The 23,222-nt window shown below is 30.8% G+C and overlaps 1 protein-coding gene across 4 annotated transcripts; it reads right to left on the bottom strand.

Annotated features, from left to right (window-relative positions):
- Positions 1–5,209: 5,209 nt before the first annotated feature.
- LOC127285113 (gamma-aminobutyric acid type B receptor subunit 1) lies at positions 5,210–21,714 on the bottom strand. 4 transcript variants are annotated; one of them, XR_007843564.1, is made up of 12 exons: positions 21,121–21,714; positions 19,771–19,869; positions 19,483–19,617; positions 15,142–15,312; positions 14,538–15,036; positions 14,313–14,440; positions 13,838–14,130; positions 13,406–13,649; positions 10,872–11,118; positions 9,193–9,587; positions 8,849–9,118; positions 5,210–5,886 (listed from the first exon to the last, which is right to left on the bottom strand). XR_007843564.1 is itself a non-coding variant. In XM_051310931.1 (12 exons), exons 1-12 carry the CDS (start codon positions 21,298–21,300, stop codon positions 5,877–5,879), a joined length of 2,610 nt encoding a protein of 869 aa, XP_051166888.1. In that variant the 5' UTR covers positions 21,301–21,714; the 3' UTR covers positions 5,210–5,876. The 4 variants fall into 4 exon arrangements, 3 of the variants coding, with proteins under 3 accessions (XP_051166888.1, XP_051166889.1, XP_051166890.1); XM_051310931.1 differs by having other exon boundaries at positions 8,910–9,118; XM_051310932.1 differs by having other exon boundaries at positions 8,910–9,118; positions 10,872–11,082.
- Positions 21,715–23,222: the final 1,508 nt, after the last annotated feature.

Raw genomic sequence — 23,222 nt, 5'->3', positions numbered from 1 at the left:
TTGTTTTTCAAAAATGATAAAAAAAAATGAAACATTTTTTTTTCACTTTTTAAATAATTTTGAAAATTTTCTTTTCTTACAACTTAAATATTTTTCAGTTGTTTTGAGTGAAAAAATAAAAATAATAAAAATAAATAAGTATTTCAAAATCTTAAGTTAATATACATATCATTAATTATTTTATACATTTATACACTTTATTAAAATTTTTAGTAAAATTTAAAAAACTTTCCATTTTTATATGTTTCTCCTTAATTAAAAAAAACAATATTAAGGAATTATCACCTCCGCGTACACTTCGTGCCCGACCGGCATCAGCGTCACTCCCCTATGATCTTCCACCTTTCTCCCCACTCCTTTTTTCACTATGGGTGCAATTAATCCCGTCCTCCATTTCTCCGGATAACCCTCCCCTTTCCACACCTTATTCACTACTCTCCACATCTCTTCCTTTATCTTCTCTCCTCCGTACTTTAAGCATTCCCCTTCCATCCCATCCCGCCGCTTTGTTTCTCCTCAACCTCTCTATCGCCTCAAATACCTCCTCCTTTGCAACTTCTTCATAATCCATCTCCCCACTCCTTACTCTTCTCTCCCCTCTTACCCTATTTCCCGTACCCCCAATTAATCCTTTAAAGTAATTCGTCCATTCTTCCATCCTTATCTCTCCACTGATATCATTTCTTCTTTTCCTTTCCTTGTTTATTACCTCCCATTCTTTCCCTTCGCTGAGGGAGCGTTCACAAATTACGTAACGTTTTTTTTTTAATTTTGACCCCCCCCCCCCTCCCCATGTAACACGTTATTGCATACATTAGCGCCATTTTTTCTGCTGTCCGTAACAAAGTGCTTGACCCCCCCCTCCCCCAAAAAATGTTACGTAATTTTTGAACGCTCCCTGATCGCTTTCTCCACCTCTTCTACAAACTTAATCCTTCCCTCCTCCCTTTTTCTCCTTACTAATTTTCCGTGTACTCTGTGCCTCTTGTTGTAATCCTCTTTTCTCATTCGCTTTATTCTCCATTATCTTATACATTTCCTCAAATCACACAAATCAACACGAGGGAGAGAATAAGGATAGGGGAAGAATTAGGGGAGGTATTTTTGTTAGGAAGAGGGTTAAGGCAAGGTTGCCCACGGTGGGTCGGAACCAACTTCAACCCAAAGGTCGGCGCACTTCCAATTTTTTTGTGGATTTCTTTTCTACTATGTCTCCTGAGTAATTTAAGACCAAAAAGAAAAAAATCGTTAGACTAGTTTTTGAGAAAATCGATTTTTTGTATCTTTAATCCATGAAATACTGCTTCTCAGATACAACTTCAACAAAAAGTTCTGAGAACTTCAAATTTTCTTGTAAATTTTATTTCTACATTATTTGTAGTAATTTAAGATAAGAAAGAGAAAGATTAGTTAACAAAATTTAAAGGATATAATCGATTTTTTACATTAGTTTTTGCTGAAAATTCTATTTTTTAAATGAATTTGTATTCGATCGTAATTTAATTTTTTTAACTATCATTAATTTTTACATAAAGTAAATATACAAATCAAAGTTTTTAATACTTCGTTTTAAAAATAATAATTTTTGTTTCGTTGAATCAAAGAAATTAATGGAAAATTTTAACTAATAATTAAAGAAACCATTTAAAAGAATCGTTGACTTTTCAGATATGAATACTGTTATATTCACATACAGCACGCAGTAATTTTGAAGAATATTCTGGATGACCACGTGATATTTTATATTTTTGCCAAACACTATTAAAATCGAAGTGGACAGACTCCATCGCTTGTTCACTGTAAACTCCAAGCCCCATTTGTGTTCGGTCGCAAAAATCTTCGTGGAAAGTGGAAAAACACAGCATGCACTTTTGGTGTAATGGATACGTTTAAACCGCAGATTATAAGGAGAAAATTGCAAGCTTCAAAGAAAGTTACATTGGTTTAAACGTATCCATTTCACCAAAAGTGCATGCTGTGTTTTTCCACGTAGAAGATTTTTGCGACCGAACACAAATGGGGCTTGGAGTTTACAGTGAACAAGCGATGGAGTCTGTCCACTTCGATTTTAATAGTGTTTGGCAAAAATATAAACTATCACGTGGTCATCCAGAATATTCTTCAAAATTACTGCGTGCTATATGTGAATATAACAGTCTTCATATCTGAAAAGTCAACGATTCTTTTCAATGGTTTCTTTAATTATTAGTTAAAATTTTCCATTAATTTCTTTGATTCAACGAAACAAAAATTATTATTTTTAAAACGAAGTATTAAAAACTTTGATTTGTATATTTACTTTATGTAAAAATTAATGATAGTTAAAAAAATTAAATTACGATCGAATACAAATTCATTTAAAAAATAGAATTTTCAGCAAAAACTAATGTAAAAAATCGATTATATCCTTTAAATTTAGTTAACTAATCTTTCTCTTTCTTATCTAAAATTACTACAAATAATGTAGAAATAAAATTTACAAGAAAATTTGAAGTTCTCAGAACTTTTTGTTGAAGTTGTATCTGAGAAGCAGTATTTCATGGATTAAAGATACAAAAAATCGATTTTCTCAAAAACTAGTCTAACGATTTTTTTCTTTTTGGTCTTAAATTACTCAGGAGACATAGTAGAAAAGAAATCCACAAAAAAATTGGAAGTGCGCCGACCTTTGGGTTGAAGTTGGTTCAGACCCACCGTGTGCCCACTGAGTCCTATCTTATTTAATTTGTTAATGGCTGATTTGGAAGAGAGAATGGCAAAAAGGGGAAAGGGTGGTGTGATTCTGGGCAAGGGAAGAATTTATACGTTAGCGTATGCAGATGATGTGGTGCTCTTGGCTGATAATGAAAGTGGTATGAAATTGTTAATGAAAGAGTTTGAAAGGTATGTGAGAGAGATAGATTTGAATGTGAATAAAGAGAAAACGAAGGTGATAATTTTTAGGAAGAGAAAAGGAAAGGATGAGGAAGAATGGATGATGAATAGGAAAGGAGTGGAAGAGGTGGATGAGTTCTGCTATTTAGGGTATTAGTTTCAGAAAAATGGGGGGCATGAATTGAATGTAAGGAGAAGAATGGGAAGGGCAGGAAGAGTGATTGGACAGGTGTGGGGAATTGGGGAAAGAAGATTTAGAGATGACTGGAAAAGAAGAGTGTGGCTGTTTGATGTGTTGGTGTGGTCGGTAATGAGTTATGGTGTGGAAATATAGGGATGGAAGGAGAGAGGAAAGCTTGAGAGTATGCATGAGAGATATTTAAGATGGACAATGTGGGTCGACTGGAATTGTCCGGGTTATATGTTAAGGGATGAATTGGGTAGGGATAAGCTAAGTACTAGGCAGAGGATGAGGGCGATGGGAATAGAAGAGAAATTTAAACAGGGGAGGGGAAGCGCGATCGCAAGGGAATGTGGGAAGAAAATTAAAACGGGCAAGGGAAGAGGGGTTAAAAAGATGTCAAGATGGGAAAGGGATAGAAAAGAAGCATTTGAGGAGGGAAGAGAGTGGGGGGGGGAAGAAAGAAAGAGGAGGTAAAGGGGTGGATAAGAAAAGACAGAGAGGAGAGGTGGAAGAGGATATTAGGATTGAAATATAATAGATGATATAAGATGGTAAGGGGGGATGGAGACCAAAATATTTGGAGAAGGTGAGAAAATGTGGAAAGTGGAATAGAGTATGCAGATTTAGAATGGGTGAAGGAATGAGGGAATGTAAATATTGGATGGATGAAGAGAGAAAGGAGTGTAGAGTGTGTGGCTATGAGCGGGAAGAATGAGGTCATGTGTTGGATGGTTGTGTGGGACAGAAGGATGAGGGAAAGGGAGTGGACGAAAGGGTGAGATGGATATTAGATGAGAATGGGCAAGGTGAAAGGTGGATGAGTGAGTTGGAGAGGATAAGGAAGGAGAAAAGGGAGGGTTTAGCGTGAATGATTGTGTGAATAGAAGTAAACAATAATGAAAGAATGAATGTGAATATTGTAAGGGGTGGGCGCTAATGGGGACGAAGCCAATATGGGCGAAAAAAATGGGAAACGGAAGCCCTGTCACTGGTGGATAGTTAGTTTAAGTTAATTTAAGAGTTGCGTATAGGTTAAGGTATTAGGTTAAGGATTTGTTTGTATTAGGTTAAGTTATGATGTATTTTTGGAGTCTCGAACCCTATTGTATGTAGGGAGAGTAATAAACATATGTGCCATTCCAGGAGTTTTTTAGCACTTTTCGGAGTAACCTTTCCAAATTAAATGAAACATTTTTTTAATAATATTTATTAATATAAAGGTCCAAAAAAATCACTTTTTAAGTAAAAACAATTGTTTATTTAAAAAATACAACAATAAATAATGCAAAAAATTCACTTTTTTCCTGCAACTCCAAATAAATTGGTTTAAAGATCAAAATTTTCCTTATTTTTCAAGCTTTAATACCGCACAAGAAACATAGAGTCCGAGAAAATATTCAACTCACAATTTTTTAAACAATGTTTGTTTACTTTTTTGTATTTTATTTACTGTGAAACGTCTGCTAAAGCTGCGCGCGACGTTCGGAAGTTGTCGTTGTCGTTATTGAGCAGAAACTCATTACACTAGCGTAGTAGAAAGCATGTTGTGCGAAAAGTGAGGTTATGTTGTCATTAAACGAAACGTAAAAATTTCTGGTTATCACATTGAATGGTTTTTAATTATCTACTTTGCAGTAAACAATCATAAAAAACATTTTTGAAGGATGAAAAACCTCACTTTTCACACAACATTTTTTTTTACTACGCTAGTGTAATGAGCTTCTGCTCAATAAGGAAAGCGACAACTTCCAAACGTCGCGCGCAGTTTTAGCAGACGTTTCACAGTAAATAAAATACAAAAAAGTAAACAAACATTGTTTAAAAAATTGTGAGTTGAATATTTTCTCGGACTCTATGTTTCTTGTGCGGTATTAAAGCTTGAAAAATAATGAAAATTTTGATCTTTAAACCAATTTATTTGGAGTTGCAGGAAAAAAGTGAATTTTTTGCATTATTTATTATTGTATTTTTTAAATAAACAATTGTTTTTACTTAAAAAGTGATTTTTTTGGACCTTTATATTAATAAATATTATTAAAAAAATGTTTCATTTAATTTATTGGAAAGGTTACTCCGAAAAGTGCTAAAAAACTCCTGGAATGGCACATATATATATATATATATATTAAGGAATTAAATAAAAAAGCAGAGTTCCTTCAACCAATTTTATAGTTCAAAACTTTAAATAAATATTTCCATCGTCTAACGTACATATATATAATTATGTATGTATAAGGTACTTTCTTTCAAGTTTCGATAAGACTCTTCCATAATTGAATATTTCACTGAATTTCGGAAAAGTAGTAGAAAATTAAAAATGTACAAGATATATAGTTGAAAATGAAAAACAAAAAAAAACTAATTTAATTGATAAGAATAATATTTCTCTACACACTTTCCTCTCACAAAACAAACGTAAATATTCATTTAAACACGAACGAACTTGTAGAATTTTCATTTCGCCTAAACAATTTTCAGTTCTAGGATATACACGTATTCTACAGTGGCATGACAAATCGCAGTCAAATCGCGTTAATATGTCAAAAAGTGTCGCAGGACCTATTCACACGACTTTCTATATTGCACAAACACTCGAAGACTTATCTTTAACTGTCGTTGATACGAAAAATCAGGTATCCTTAAGTTTGAACAAGTTTCTTATAATTGAGGACTAGAATCCACCAGGACTAAAATCCACGTGGCACGTTAATCGACAAAGTTTAATTTTAGAATGCTGCTCCTCCAACTTGCTTTATCATCTACATAATTCTTTTTTTTGCTCAGTCGATGTCTTCTATTATCAGCCGATGTCATCTAATCAGCCGTTTCTAGAATCAGAAAAGAAGAGAACGATACTCTTGAAACAGCGCAATTGTAACGTATCAAATTGATATCCATTCATAAATAATATCAAGTCCGACACTTTTTCCGACATCTTTTTTCATTCGGCGACTACAAATTTTTTTATTTAAATTAGTTGTCTATCTAAAACGTAAATTGCCAATCAATTAAAAATCTTCCTTTTGATTGCACTAACCAAACAAAGGCACAATTCGGTACTTATGTATTCGATTTATTACAAAAGGACCCCGCACTTTTTACATTGAAAATGGCTTTCAGCCAAATCTTTTGAAACTCTGTAGTTTTGTAGTTTAAGGCTTCCTGAACAAAAAATCCTTATGCCAAAATTCAATTCTATGAGTAGTTTTTTAGCTACATAAATACATTATTTTTTAACTTTAAAATGCTGTAGCTAAAAAACTACTCATAAGATTGAATTTTGGCATAAGGATTTTTTGTTTAGGAAGCCTTAAACTACAAAACTACAGAGTTTCAAAAGATTTGTCTGAAAGCCATTTTCAATGTAAAAAGTGCGGTGTCCTTTATATAATTTGAAAAACAAATAATTTCAAAAAGAGTGATTTTTAATAGATATTATTTGTCGTTCAAGTTAAATTGCAATAAATCTTTTAATAAGTATCGAATACAATTCTTATAATGGTTAGAACGATTTTCTAAGGCTGAAATATTATTTTCCGGGAAATACAATGAAATTTTTGTTAAAATTTTGAATTCGAAAATTCGTTTTTGAATTAGTAAAAATTATTTCTCTATCAATAAATTTGCAGATAATATTTTATAAAAGAGAATTTTTTTTTTTATAAATTATTACCTGATATACAAATATTTAATCTTCCACACGCAATGGGGCTACATTTAACAAATATTTTACCTCATCAAGACTCCCAAATTATTTATGAATGGTGTCTCGTTGAAAAAGCGTTTAAATCTCGTTAGCATATTTCCGCTTTGATTTCCGTTGATTGTTCCAGTTGTGTTGTTTTTTTTTTGTAATATCATTCAATTTGGGAGCAGACTTCATGAGGCTTACACGGATAATTTTTTTTTTTTTACATCAAACATTGAAGATTGTCTAACGAGATTTAACTGCAATCATTTAGGTTTCTAAATGTGTTAAGGATTTTCATATCTAAGAAAGGTTTTTATTTAGGGTGAATGTTTCCACGCAATTACAAAAAAAAATAATTGGGATTTTTTGAGGTCATTTATGGATTTTGGTCTTAAATTGTTTGAAATTGCTCGAACGTGGAAATCATGATTTACAATTTCCGAATACAAAAATTATTTTTGCATTTTTAAATATGATAAATCGGTTGATCATTTGCTCATATGATTTGCATGTTACAGTACATATTTTTATGAGTAGATTGGACCCGTAATAAGCTGAAATTTTCGCGATAGTTCTCTAAATTTGAATCTTAAGATTCAAAAGGGAAATTAATTTTTTTTTTGCTGATTGCTATGCTTTTCAACGTTTATAAAATAATATAAGAAAAGAACTTTTATTAATTTAATAATTATTAAAGAGACAAATATTTTTTTTTTGACTTGCATGTTTCGACCAATTTATTGTATTAAGTTTTTCTTTATGGATGGTGATCATTTCAGTAACCATTTTTATATAAATATTGAAAAATTGTGATTACGATGGATAAAGTAGAGGGATTTATGCAACACTTATTTATTCATAATTATGCCATTAATGCGTTTCAAAAGAGAAAAAAAATAAAATCTTTTCTCGCAGAATTCATTATGCAAGAACTGATTAAATTTTTTAAATTTTGTAATACTTATTGCAAAAATTCCTGCGTTATCCAAAACGTAAATTATTACGAAAAATTATATCTTAAATGAGAAAATAAATTTTCTGCAATTTTTCATATTGAAAAGTCAGAAATACGACCGACATGATACTAGTAAAGTAGGACTTATAATTTCGTTTGAAAATTATCATTACTATCATTAACATGTAAAAAACTTTTCCGAAATTTATCGCTTGATTGATAAGAAAGCAAATAATTAAAAGTTCAGTCTTTAGAATAAGTCAGACAATTAGTCTGGTTTCGATAAGTAATATTACATTTTGTATTATATATTATCGGTAATAATTTAAAAGGGTAGATCAGAATCTTGCCAGTTTTCTATTAAAGATATTTTCGATCATCAAAACAGGGATAGTCAATTGTTTTTTTTCAGTGTGAAATTATACACTGTTTAATTTAATTCATAGTCTCAGACACTCATTCAACATATATGCGTTTTATATTTATCGATATTATATATGTTAACATCAACTTTGTACGTTCATTTAATAAAAGTTTATACGCTAATAAAATTTAAATAAATCTTGAAACAATTTTAATTAACGTGAGTCATAAGCATTTGCTAAATAACTCGTATAAAGTTTTCAATAGATGCGACTATAAATATTTTTTATAATAAAACTTTAAATTTAAAAAAAAATTTGGTTTTAACAAAAATAGATAACAAAATCATATTTACCAATTAGAAGTAATAAAATTAGTACTAATTAGAAGTATTAGACTTTATACAGATGAAAATACTCAACAATTTTGTTTTTTTTTCATTGTAAAAGTATATAACAATTGTGTTACTATTCTAGTTGAATGTCACGTTTTCGTTTGAAAAAAATTACAAAATTGGTCTTTGAAAATTAATCTTTAAGACAAGTTATTCTTCTATGAATAAAAATATTCTATTTTATGATTCTTAGATCAGAAAAATGTCTTTATTGGGAATATCTGTTTATGAAAAAAGTTTAGCCAAAAGGCTTATGATTATCTTTTTGAATACTGTTCAAATATATGTATAATATTAAAGTTCGAGTCAGTGGTTCTTTAAAATATGTATATCGATTTTCATTTGAAAATTTTTGAGGTCCCGAGTAACCCAAGTTTTGTACTACACCTTCTAACGAAAGATGTTTATTGTTTACGGTGTTTATGATAGCAATGGGAGCAGTTTTTACAAGTATGATTCTGAAAATTCGAAGTCCGAAGCGGAGGCTCGAGAGGATCTTGTGTGAACGGAAATGCCCCCACCAATTGCACTGTCGGAAGTTCCTTCTCCTGTGACGAAATCTGCAACAATCAGCGAGTCCTTGGCTCCTGCGCTGCCGCCTTTAGAAGCGTCCTTTTCTGCTAGCCTTTGCTTCAATACTCTTATTTTTTCTTCTTTCTGAAATTATTTCTATGATTTAATAAATTTTCAAACGAAAAATTTTCGTTAAAAACAAATTTTTTTTAACCTACCGCTGCTATGAGCCTTTGAAGTTCATCATTCTCCGTAAGTAGCTTCTGATACCTTTCTTCATCTTCTTTAGACAATCCTACGTCAGGATTGTATTTAGATTCAGCTTTATCTTTAGGATGTCTAATGACTTCAATAACTTTAGGAACAAAAATTAATGCCATGCTGAGGAAACAGCAGAAAATTATGGCTAGTGCGACAAAGGCAAAACTGGCATCTTGCTGACTAGCGATGACCATTGTTACAGGTGCCGTAATCAAACAAAGAACTACGACATTGTAGATTGACATTCCAACATATCTTGAGTCATTGATTTGTTTTACCTTTATACTTCGAGTTTCGTAAGCCAAGAATAATCCAAACACCAAAATTAAACCTTTATATCCGTAGATTATACCTGAAACAAAGTTATATTGCAAATAAAATATTTTGCAACAAATGTTGTTATAATTCAAGTCTGAATGATCATTTGAATTAACTTAACACACTGCCTGGTTACAAAATAGTTTTAGAAAATAAAAAATTACACAGTTTCTTAGGGTTTGTTTGGAAAGACTTGGAAGTAGAAGAGGAAGCGCTTAAAACGTTTCTAGTATCAGCAGCGGAAAGAAGTTTGATTTCGTCTGACCTAGACAACGAGACAAGGAAGCTGAGTGCACTGCAAAAAGAAGTATCTTATTTTAAGATGTATTGGTAGCATTTAGATGTTTAAAATGTCTTAATGTCTTAAAAACACTACCAAAACATCTTAAAATAAGATACTTCTTTTTGCAGTGTGTCTTCAGAGAATCGAAGAGGAAATCGCCAAAATAGTAAAGTCTTGCTAAGTTCAGAAGAATGACAACATGACTATAATGGACGGACTTAAGACTCTTAATCTTATTAGTGAGTGGAACACACCCTAGTAGATAATGGAGCAAACTCCTGATCAAAATCGGAGCAAACTCCAATAAGAAGGCATTCACCGCTGAGATCACCAAAGAAGTTGAAAGCACGGGGAACGTGCAAACCGTGAATCAATAGATCACACTGGCGATCCGCGATCTAGATTGCCTTACCCAGAAAGAAGAGGTTCCGTTGGCGGAAGTGCTCCAGGAGCTAGGAAGCAGAATAAGGTAACGGTCCTAGGACCCAATCGACGAGGAATGAAGCTAGCGGTTGTAGTCACCGACCCAGAGGAGGCGGACAGGCTGGAGAAAGTAAGACGCATAATGATTGGCTTTATGTATTGTCTAAAAAAGAAGAAGAAGTCGGTCATAAGTTTGCAAACTGCAGTAGAAGCCCAAGCTGCTTTTTATGTAGAGAAAAGTATGACGATAAGGCGAACATTAGCCAAATCGCAGTCAGCGGAGGATACGGAGACTTCAAAACGGCCCTTAAGGAGTCCAAGGAGTCTCTCACACGAATGAGAAATAGGTAGGTTGACGCCAAAATCTTCCAGGGAAAAAGATGGTGCGATATGGGGTTTGGTATGTTTGCTTATATTGATCTAATCTTATTTAGTCACAATTGCACCTGTAATTTCTTAAATCAAAATTTCTCTTTCGTTTTCAGCGTAAATTTAAACATAACTTAAGTTTTCTATCAATGTGTGAAATTAAAACAAGATCGTGCTTTTAGATAAGAGACAAAACATATTTTACATATAATCTAAAAAATATTTCATTTGTATTGCACTTACCAAACCAAGTGTTATTATATTCACTTTCACAATGTTCTAGTAAAGGCCTTATTCTGGCATCATCATCTACTCCTGCTAATGGAGCTTCAAGTGCAAATTCTTCTATTTTTCTTTGCAGCGGATCCAGCCCCTGCCAAGAGCCCAATATGACAATGTCAATCACTACCAGGGCAGTGACCATCGTGTACAGTTTCCATGGTTGAATTTTCTTCTGTACAGATGAAATCTTCTGTTTAGCCATAAATAACTAGAAAAATTAAAGGGTCACGCATGAGGTTCTGCAAAACATGCAGGAATTGTTTACGTGCATTTTGAAATACGAAAATAAATTCATGCGGAAAATATTTTTTTTTATACTATATATAAAATGTGATAATTTGCAGTTTTAAAAGTGCGTTGTCAATTAAGGATTTTCATTTTTATATTACACCTAATTTTTTTGTAAAGTGGAAGGGATGAAAATTAAATTTTTAATAACTACTTATTATTCAAAAAAAAAAGTGTAAACCGATATTTGAAATATAAATTTTCCTCAGAAATAGGTAACATTCTTTTCTACATATATTAAAATATTTAAAATTTAAACATTTTCATGCTTAAAAATACGTGTGTAGTGCAATAATATGAAAAAAATTTTATGTTAACAAACTGTTTTTTTTTATATAATTTTAAGTTTTATTTGGAAATATACCCCTACTTCACCAGTTTATTTGAACTCCACAAATTCCAGAAACCTATTTATTATATAGTCATGCCGGAAATTACCCAAGTAGAAATCTACAAATATTGAATTACACCGTTTGACATAATTAAACTTTTTTTTTGCAAATAAGATTTTATTCCCTAAAAACTGTAAACGACTTGAACTAGCAAAAGTGTTCTCCGAATAGTAGTAGTAATCAAAATATACGTATAATAAATTTAGGATATTTTATTCTTAATAATTTGTTTAATTGGTTTGTTCCCTGACATCCAATTCTCCCCTAATTCCCGTGCCACTTTGAGCGGTTACAACATTACAAAAGCTTCGTCCACAAATTACTTCACACATTTTTAGCCCATTTTTTATTTTCTTCATCCCTCTTTTCACGTTAAGTATATATTAGATGAAACTTCCTCCCTTTAAATTACTTCCCAATTTGTATAAAATTATTTTACCCAAAAAAAGAAAAACTATTCTATGCGGTAGATTTCTCCTATGTATTTTGATGAGCTAAACACAAACCTAAAGTCAGATTTGATCTAATTTTACTCGTCTAAAACCTTACGGCACTCACAGAATATCATTGATTCAATTATCTAATTTTTCAGTGCTTTCAAAGGACTTTACCGTATAAGTTTCTTAGATGCTATTTTGTTTTCTTCCATAGTCTATTCCTATTTAATCTTCATTCATTGTTCCAGTGAATGACGAGTATTTAATCCAGACAAGGATTGTTTCTCTTATTTCAACTAATCTATTGTATATATTATAACGAAGTATATCGTTATTTAGGTATAAGTCCCCAATATTCATTACATAGTCGTGAATTCTATATTGGTATCAGCGTCGAATATGTCAAATAGGGAGATCTATTCATATGTGTGTGTGATTGTGCGTGTCAACGGTTTTTCCTTAGTACAGGTGGTTCGTTGTTCAATGAAGAATTAGGAAGTTCCAGATATTTCCGGATTCTCACCGACCAAGGGCCAGCAGGAAGAATAAGGGCGCGCAATAATCAATCGAGAGATCAATCCGAGCTGCTGTGTAAGGCGGATGTGTGCCGACAAAGGTGTTAGAAAGGACTATTAATACTGATACGTGTAGTGACAAAGTTGTTAATAAATAGTTGTTATTAGTTAATAATCGTGCGTTTATTTGTGTCTTCATTCCTTGGGTCAAGTCGTAGCCACATCGTCGTCCAGCGGATTATCTCAACGAGAGTATGTTTCGTGAGTACAATACAAAAGGTAACAGGTAGTTCAAATCAGGTCGTCGTCGTGTTTCTCGATCGTTTCAGCGGAATCTCCCCATGAGAGAGGCTCGTATGCCGGAAAGTAGTGTGTAGAGAAATCACAGTACATAATTTAAACACGGGATTGTGGAATATTATTATTTTAACTAATATTTCTAATATCTAAATTAGCGTTACAATATGTATTAATTTAAATAAAATTCCATTAATTCTAATTCAATATTCTATTCCATCTTATATTGACATTTCTACTTGGGTACATATACTTTAATTAGTTAATGAACATGTGTTTTAATACTAATTTACCAAAAAATGTACTGCAATCCAAAGCGTGAAAACTATAGGGATGCTATATGACAGCTTTTCAAAACTATAATTAATTCTACTTTTTGTCGAAATTACAAAATATCTTGTTATTTGATTAATTAATGTTGTTCATAAAAAAAAATTGTATGTCATCGTTAACCGATTAAAAATAACATTTGACCCTGCAGAATTTATTTCCAATTTCCTCAATTCGTCAACTTTTAACTGAAACTTTTGAATAATTAAATTTCAATCAAATAGTGCAAATTGTACCTTGGCTTGATCAGCTTTCGTCTTCGTTGTTAATCGATGAACTCTCCATACTTTGCTAAACATTGCTCCAAATGCTAAAGTAAATCCAATAGATAATATCCAAGCTCTTGCTTGACATATTCCTGGATATTCCGAAGGTTCTATAAATCTGCCATCAATACCCAATAAAAAAACTGAGATGAAACATGCAATTACTCCAACTAGCATTATGGTATTACACACCGGATGTGAAGACATTATCACTCTGAAAAAGTGTGAAAATAAATTAACAAATACAATATCAAATATCCACTTTGGTCCTTTTTTTACAGTATTTGTATCTTGATTGCAAGGGGGAACAAAATATGAAATTAGACGCACAATTCTTTCCATAATAAGGGTTCTGTCGGTACATACCGTGAATGTAAATTATAAGAGAAAGTTGACAATTACCTTCTATATCTATTCCATATATTAAAAATGATGAGTAATAAGGCGACGACAATGCCGACGGATGAAATTGTACACATGCATATAAAAAGAGGCAGGGAAACTGTTCTTAAGACATTTTTTACGATTGTTCTATCTTGAGGAATTTTTCCACCAATCCATCGTTCAGCATTTAACCATGTTAAATTATCAGCTTGTGTATCATAGTAGCCTAATTTTACATATTTCCCGTCAATCATTTGTTCTATTTGCGTCAAGGCAATTCGATCACCTTGAGAACTGAAGGCAACGTAACCCTGTAATTATGAATCAATGGAAAAATTATTATTAATTTTCTAATGAAGTGTTCGTTATTGGCAGGAGAATAAATATTAAAACTTAATTATCTTGGAAACGGCTGCAGAGATTTTACTTAAACTCTCGTGTTTAATATTTGAATGAGTGTATTACTATTGTTTGAACGTAAATAAATTCTTACCGAGATACCGAGAAATTGTGTGGAATTTATGGCAGAATATATTTCGTCAGCTATTTCTTTATCAGTATAGGTAAAATTCTTTAGGCTCTTTCCTAGTTTATTCAATTTTTCCATTGATTTATTGAATGCTAAAATGAAATTTATATTCAATAAAAAGAAATTCTGTAAGTATTTTGCGCAAAATTGAGTTTTAATAAAATTGAATTAATTTACAATTATTTTTACCTAGAGCAACTGCCCAAATTGCATCATAGGCTAGAGGTGCTTCCTGATATCCTGCAGGGTACCTATTATTATCTATATCAAATCTTTTTTCTCTCAAAACTTTATTGAGTCGCTGTCTAAAATCTTCAGAAGTCATGCCACTTATTGTAGTCTCATTATTCTGATTCCACATTAAGGCTTCAGTGGTCATATGACCCTCAGCAGCCTGACGCATTTGTTCTTTAGTGCAAACAATATTTTCTTTATCTAAATTAACTTCAAACCAATTGTCTTCGTACCATCCTATAAAAAACCAGACATAACTTTTTCCATAAATATTTTGATGATAAAGCTCGCAGAGAACCCGTCTTGCTGCGTCCACGTAAAAAAGACCAACTATAATTCTTGCATCTTGACGTCGTAGATTCCTTACTGCGTCTGCTGGATCGGATAGAAAACTTTGACGAGTGACTATTTCAATTCCAGCTTCTTTACAACGAGCTTCGAGATCTTCAACAGTCTAAAGAGAATTTATGTTATTTTGAAAAAATGAAAAAAATAATTTAAATCATTTATTAAGTTTGCTTTAATTATAATTTAATTTTGTGCAGATGTTGAATCTCACCGAAATGAAGACTTCCTCTGCTTGTTGTAAAAGTGCAACTCGAGACCAACCAAACTTTTGTAGAAGTTTTATTCTTGTAGGATTGTGAACAGTTGCTGAGGGATGTGTTCTAAAGAGTGTGGGAAATCGATTTCGATCAGATAACGCTGGAGATGAGGCTCCATAACAAAGCTGAAAAGAAAATCACTATTATTAAAAAGCTTTCTCCCAAATAGAAAAAATTTGCATATTTCTTACTGTGGGCCTACTACTTCTAAAGTATAATATAATTCATTGGGGTAAACGTTAAAAATCAATTTTATTTAAAATAATTAAATGTCGATATGAGTTGACTGGCGCCGGGCAAAATTAACATCATTTATAAATTTAATTATTGTTTTTATTTAATCCCTAAACCCGTATTGGAATTAACCCGACCACGTGCGATGAGAGTATATTTTCTTGTTATTTAACTCAAGTAAAAATTAACCTCTTTTCAAGAGGATTAATAAATTCCTTCTGGTCGCAAAATTCAATAAAAGAAATTTCCATGTCTCATCTCGTCTTCGTGCATCTTTTTTTCGAAATTACAAAAATTTCCTTGAAACTGGAGAAAATTCGTGGTACTCAAAAACGCGATAACTAATAAATACACGAATAAATAATTACTTGATTCCTTCAATTTCAGTGCTCTAAATTTATGTGGGAATAAAAAAATATTTTAAAGTTAAAGCATCCGACTAAAAATTCTTCATCGAGGGTTTTAAGGATCGCTAAATTCAAATTTAATATCAAAATTTTAAAATTCAAAAAGGCGGATCCAATCTGACGGACATCATTTTGAATTATATTTCAGCTTCTGACGTTTTTATTTCTTCAAATTGAGATATAAACAATAATCTGGCTAAGTTTTGAATGAGAGAAAATCATTGTAAACATAATTTTTTTTACATGTTCGGGTATAACAGGCTGATGTATAATTCATCACATTACAGCCAGCTGACGTTTTTATTTCTCTTTAAATCATGATGTAAACTATTATCTGACAAATTTTCAGTTGGGAGGAAATGACTGAAAATATATAGGATGAGAAGCTATACCAGCTCCCCATCCCACCGCCGGTAGCGTAGCTGACGATTACGAAGCTTCATGACACAATTGCTCCAATTATTTCACGAATTATCGGCCGGGAAGGAAATTGTTACCTGAAATCTGTCGCTGGCTCCCGGCTATTAGAAGCTTCTAAACTTCACTTTCCATTTTTGTATTTAAAAAAAAATGTTTTTGAAAATAAATCACAATATATATATATATATATATATATATATTGTTAAAAAACTATTTTCAATTTGAATTTGATACAAAAAGTGAAATTTTGAAAAACTAACTTCCGACTTGTCATTTTTATGAGCTTTTAACTCAAAATTTGTAATCTTTGTTCTTGAGGAAAACTAAATTTCATATTTATTTAGGCAAATTTCACAGGCCTGCATGGTTTTTTTATTTTTGATATTGAAGTCGTTCCCTATGTAATTTTGTGCGCTGAACACGATCCCGTGTCCCAAAATGGCCCAGCACGTCAGAATTTTGAGAAAAGTGGGGGTAAAGAGCCCAAAAACCGTCTTTTGGGTGTTTTCAAGAATTTTTTTCTCCTTAACCTGACGTGCTAGAAACTTCTACTAGGTCTTAAATTAAAGCTTAAAGTGTGCACTTTGAGACCTATATGCGCAAGTAAAAAAAAACTTAAGGGATTTTGAGAAAAGTGGGGGTAAAGAGCCTAAACAACGTGTTTTTGAGTGTTTTCGAGAATTTTTTTCTCCTTAACCTGACGTGCTAGAAACTTCTACTAGGTCTTAAATTAAAGCTTAAAGCGTGCACTTTAAGACCCATATGCGCAAGTCAAAAAAACTTAAGGGATTTTGAAAAAGTGGGGGGTTGAAGTCTCTATCACGTTAGGTTAAGGAGAGGAATATTAAAAAAACCCTAAAAACGCGTTTTTTTATTTTTTTTACCCCACTTTTCTCAAAATCCTGTCGTTTTAGGCCATTTTGGAACCCGGGATCGTGTTCAGCGCACAAAAATACATAAAAAACCACTGCGATATAAAGTATGTAAAAAAATTTTTTTGGGGCTCTTTCCCCCCACTTTTCTCAAAATCCCTTAAGTTTTTTTTTTACTTGCGCATATGGGTCTTAAAGTGCACACTTTAAGCTTTAATTTAAGACCTAGTAGAAGTTTCTAGCACGTCAGGTTAAGGAGAAAAAAATTCTTGAAAACACCCAAAAACACGGTTTTTGGGCTCTTTACCCCCACTTTTCTCAAAATCCTGACGTGCTGGGCCATTTTGGGACACGGGATCGTGTTCAGCGCACAAAATTACATAGGAAACGACTTCAATATCAATAATAAAAAAAAAAGTCGAATTTTGCAGGCCTATGTTTTTTACGCTTTTTGTTTCACGAATCTTCGCCGCGCCATTTTTGCAATTTCTTTTCCATTTCATTTTTGTTAGATTTGAAAAACTGACATCAGATTCTTCATCAGCGACATAGAAACCCCCCCGAGTGACGAGTTTCAAGTGAATTCGATGAGTTTTAAAAAATTCGGCCGCCGCATTGGATCCGCCATTTTGAATTTTGAAAAACTGACACCAGAATTGTAATGAGCGAACACGAAAACGTCTAAGTACCCATTTTCAAGCGAATTGCATTAAATTTTCAAATTGTCATTTTGAATTTTAAAAAACTGACACTGGATTCGTAATCAACGACCTCAAAAACCCCCGAGTATGAAATTTAAGGCAAATCCAATCAATTTTAATACTTTTCGTTTTATGGAGTAGTTTTTGATATTTTTCTTTACCCTGGTGGAGAATTTTTGTTACTTACTTCTTTTTTTCAATGTTAACAATATTTGTAAACTTATATAATAGTTAAAGGTGAAAAAAATTTTTAATTAAAATTTATACTGTTTTTTCAAATTTTGAGATACTAAAGTAAGTACCCTTACCCTATGGAATTTCAAAGAATCCGCAACACTCATGACACGATGCGCCAGAAGGTGGTTTAAATAAAAATGAATTGCCACTTAAAAATTCTTTTTGATTATGATTCTTAGATGAATAACAAACATTTCTCAATAGTTTTTAAAATCAGTTTACATGCACGATTGAAATAAAATTGAGTTTTTATATAAAAACAGTGTTTTATGGGGAATCAGAATTTATTTAATCTAATAAATACCGTAATAAATGATAAAATAATTACTTATTTTCAATTTTACATATAAATAATTATATTGCTGTAGTAGTGTTTATGTCCGATTTTAAAAAATTAAATTATAATGTTAAAAGAACGATTTTAAGAGTGACAAAATTTATTTAAGAGAGTCGAATGATCTTTGAAATTTTTTGGCAAGAAGAGACTTTTAATTATCGCTCCATAAAAACGGCACTAAACGTGAAAATGATAAACATTGATTTTAAAATACTTTCTTCTCGAAAGACGGACACTTTTTACAAAAGCAGCTAGAGATCCTTATCTTATATAAATTTCCTAAATCCTAAAGATTATACGAATCCATACAAAAACACGATTGCAAAACGAAAAGTAATATAATGACGGGTTCATTACCTCCTGCCGCCGTCAGATGGCAGCAGCATGCAGGGCGCACAAAGTCGCAGCTGTTATTAGATTACTATACGCATATAAGTATAGATTAAATAAATTCTGGTTCCTCATAAAATACTGGCGCACCGTGAATCTAGTTCCCAATCGAAGGATTTCTATTTTAATGCAAAACATTTTTTTTTCTACAATTGAAAATTATACGTTTATCTTTGAGTCGTCATTTTGTTAAATATGTATATTTTTTTTAATCCTTCCATTGGGAACTAGACAATCTTATAAGAAATGTAAATCAATTTTATTTTTGCATTTTAGGATGAATTAAACTGGCGGAATTCTGGTCACCATATTTCATGTTTTTCCCGAAGGGTGTCACTACGTTGCGGCTTATTACACATAAAGCTTTTGATAACAAAATTTGTTAATGAAAGTTCTAGAAAATGTACTTTTAGGTAATGAATAATATTTTTTTTTAAATGCATATGGTTTATGAAGAAAACATTTTTGAAAATGACCTTTTTTGCGTTAAGTATATACAACTGGTGTACCACCCTTTAAAATGAAAAATAGCTAATGATTTCTATGGGAAATTCACCTAAAAACTAAAAGTTTTTAATATTATTAGAGAAATATTTAAATTTCTTATGTACATTACATTTCTATAAATATCTCGAGACCTATAAATGGTAAAGGAATGAATTTTTAAAAATTGAGGATCTCATAATTCGATACTTACTACAACTAAATTCCACATTTTTGCCGCCTCTGCAACAGTTGTACAAACTGTACTACATCCTGCTAATAACATTAACTTTTGTGGCTTATTGTAAAGAAGATTGTACATGACAGACGCTCCCAGTCCAGGCTCACACTAAAATTAAAAATAAATTAACTGTTTTATATATTTTATAAATTATTTTATATCCTGAATGTTTTCAAAAATATAATTTTTTTTTTTATTTTAAATGTGTAACATTTTATTGAATTTTTTTCTTAAAATATATATAAGCGTTAAAAAAATTACCTCACTATCATTAGAATGTAGTCTCAAAGTGAAACCAGATAGTAAATTCTTTTCTCGATTAACATCTTCCATCGCAAGATTGGCAGCAGGCATGCAAGACTGTTCGATAGAAAATTAAAAATTTAATGATAATATCAAATTTCAGGCAAACTTTTTTTTTATTTCAAAAAAAAAAAAATAAATAATTTTCAAAAATAATTCTACATTAAATTCTTATTTTTTAATAGAGTAATTGAATTTTTTTTTTATTGTTTTTGAAAACGAAAAAAATAAAATCAGTTCTTTGCTAATAACAATTTTTTTATATATAATAAATTTAAACAGAAAAAATTTCTAAAAAAGTTAGTTTTTAAGTGTATTGTAAAGTTGAAATCTTATTTTTAAGAATTCTATAACCCTTTGTTCTTTTTAAAACAAAAGAACTCTTCTTTTTTGATTGATTGTACTTAAACTTTTTTCGATCTGAAACTGAGACCTACAATACAAAAGATATTTTTCAAAGGAATATTTAAAATTTATTTTTATTTTACTATATAAAAAAAAGAATTGAAGAAAAATCAAATTTTATATTTAAATAAAATTATTTTAAAAAAAATTAACATACGTGAATAATTTAGAAAAATTATTTACAAAATTACTGTATAATTAAAAGTGAATTGTTTTGAAAAAAATTTGAATATAATTTTTTCCTCAATGAATTTAAATATTTTATTATTATATTTGAATATAGCGGCAAAGCGTATACAATAAAAATAAAACTTTATAATTTGTATCTGATTAAAACTTTCGATGAGAGAGTTATTCTATTTTATACATAATTTATTTGTTATAAAATTATGACATAATTTGTAAGATTTTTATTTTGCCTCTTTTGTTTTTTATTAAAACTTTATTAGATTTATTTATTTCAAAAACAATTTTAACATTTATAAAATTTGTTAGAAATAAATAAATTTATTAAATTAAAATAAATTAATTAATTTATTAATTATTTTTATCAATTGAATTATTCTAAATTTGAGTTTCTTATTCGACAAAATTCGTCAAAAAAAAGTGAATCAAAGCAGCAACTCAAAGCCAAAATTGGAACAATTTTGACCTTATTCCACAAATGTTTTCTTAATTACAAAAATAGAGACAAGTTAGTAGTTTTTAGTAGTTTTTTTAGTACTTTTTCAGAAAAATTTTTTATTCTGTAAAATTATTATTTCATTTATTTAATTAAATTGATTTAATTTAATTTTAATCAATTTTGATGATGAATTGATAATAATAGATGAATTTCAGAAGAATTAAATTTATATTAATTTAGATGATGAAAAATTAGAATTAAAAAAAAAAAAAGGTTACCTGTCCACCTTGCCAGCCACCTTCTCCAGCAATTGGAAAGATTGCTCCAATGTGCAAAACATTATCCTCTTCATCGTAAGGTAATAATGATCCCTTGATTGGAAGTGTGGTTACAAGAGCAAAGATTAGAATTAGTAACATTTTATGTATTTTTATCCTAACGATCAATGATGTCCTCATGACTTTCGCGACACCCCTAGAGGTGTTGCTTGCCTTCGATAAATGAACACGAACATTATATTTGTTAGCACTTAAATTTAAATCGTTTTCTTCATTCCAAAAAAAAAGAAAAAAAATTAATAAGTCCTTTCAGGACAATATATGACCCTTAATCTCCATTTCTTCGCGCCTTTCGATTTGTAATTTTCTCAGCGCGAATCTTAGCGAGGTCAAGTCTTGAATAAACCTGATTGTGATTTTCGAATTCCACCAACCCGCTGGGTCCTCGATATTCCGTTTTATTTGTGCTCTTTTGTCAATCGATCCATCGTGCAACAGACACTCGCGATTCACTGGAAAATTTTCTCTCTATATTTTAAGTGAAAACGTGTTTGTGAAAAGCGCCTCGTCGCGTGCAGTTCATATTGATTCCGTCCCGGGATTCAAGGATTGCAGGCAAAGAGGGGATGACTACTTGGCGCTTGGTTTCAGTCAAATCAATATTTGATGAAAAAAATATTTTTAAAAATACAAAACTAAAAATAACTTTTTAGTTTTTTTTTTATTTATTTTTAAACTGCAAATCAAAGATAAAAGAATTTTTTTTTTAAATAAATAATAAATTTATCATTTTATTATAGGAATAAGATTTCACCAGGTATGGGAATCTGAACACTAACCTCAACGAGGGCAAATCTCTGCGCATGGGTATAAATTAGAAATTTGTTCAGTAAGAATTAACTATTTTAAAAAATATTCACTATTAGATTTTAATGATTTATTTTAAAAAAATTTTTATCTGTTAGATAATAACTCGTTAAGAGGAGAATTTACTTAATTCTTAACTGTATGATTAAAAAAAATTTGTTTTTTTAATCATTTTTTCGATGTAATTAGCGACCCTAAAAATCCCCGAGTAACAAGTTTCAAGCCAAATTCATCATTTTTGCAAAAGTTGTCCGCCATTTTGAATTTTGAAAATATAACTTCAGGAACGTAATGAGCGACCAAAATTAACCCCTAAGTGATTCAAATCAATTCTACCGCCATATTGGATCCGCCATTTTGAATGTCTGACCTTAGGATTTGTAATCAGCGACCCTAAACACATTTGGAGCGCTGAACAAGAATCCAAAATAAGGACAGGATACTTTTTAAGGTTATGTAAATTCTACCCAAGCATTTTGAGATTTTAAATAAATATTTATGACTTATATAATTATTTGACTTCTTTACACATCTATAATATAATAACCTAGCTATAATATTGTCACAATATTTATTTTCATATCATTAGTAATTCTTTTTTAACAATTCTTATCCTTTTTCAAAATATAAATATTACATACCAAATTATTTGTATACTTTATATTTCATTTTTTTTTTTTTTTAGATAATTTTCTTACATTTAGAGAAATTTCAATTCTTATAAATTATTTATGTCTAATTTTTCTATACGAAGTTGACGGCTATTCCGCAGTGTAAATATTCAGTCAAAAATACCGTAACTTTAATTTTTATACTGAAAATTTTCTACATTTTTGGCAAAAAAAAAAGAAATTAAAATAACGGGCTCATTAACATTAGAAACAACAATTTGTACCCTTAAGTTATTTGAATTTTCATGGTATTTAAGTTTTTCACGGCAGTATAGTAAAACAAAAAAAAAATAACCCCTGCTGATAATAATTAAAATTTGATAACAATTTAAAATTGTAGGTGTCTATTTAAGTGCATTAGGCTGTCCAACGGGAAATAAAAATTTATTCTTAGTTTGGCAAAGCCTGACCTATTATTTAAATCAAAGTCCTTTCATTTTTCACAGTCTTTCTATTTTAGCATACTTATGTCAGTGAGAATAGGAAACAAGATACTTAATGATAAAAATAGATATTTTTTTTTAAAATTCATTTTCTACTAGATCATTCCAAAAACGTATTGCT

The sequence above is a fragment of the Leptopilina boulardi genome, unplaced genomic scaffold, assembly GCF_019393585.1.
Source record: "Leptopilina boulardi isolate dan_hultmark-lab unplaced genomic scaffold, ZJU_Lbou_2.1 LbouV2_330, whole genome shotgun sequence".
In the NCBI taxonomy this organism is placed as follows: domain Eukaryota; kingdom Metazoa; phylum Arthropoda; class Insecta; order Hymenoptera; family Figitidae; genus Leptopilina; species Leptopilina boulardi.
Note: the sequence above shows the minus strand (reverse complement) of the source record. Positions and strands in the feature narration are given on the sequence as shown.

Coding starts and splice junctions, on each gene's coding strand:
- LOC127285113 (XM_051310931.1), bottom strand. CDS start 21,300: ATGAGGACATCATTGATCGTTAGGATAAAAATACATAAAATGTTACTA. Junction 14,441..14,537: donor AATTTGGGCAGTTGCTCTAG/GTAAAAATAATT, acceptor ATTTCATTTTAG/CATTCAATAAATCAATGGAA. Junction 9,588..10,871: donor ATATAATAACACTTGGTTTG/GTAAGTGCAATA, acceptor ACTTTGTTTCAG/GTATAATCTACGGATATAAA.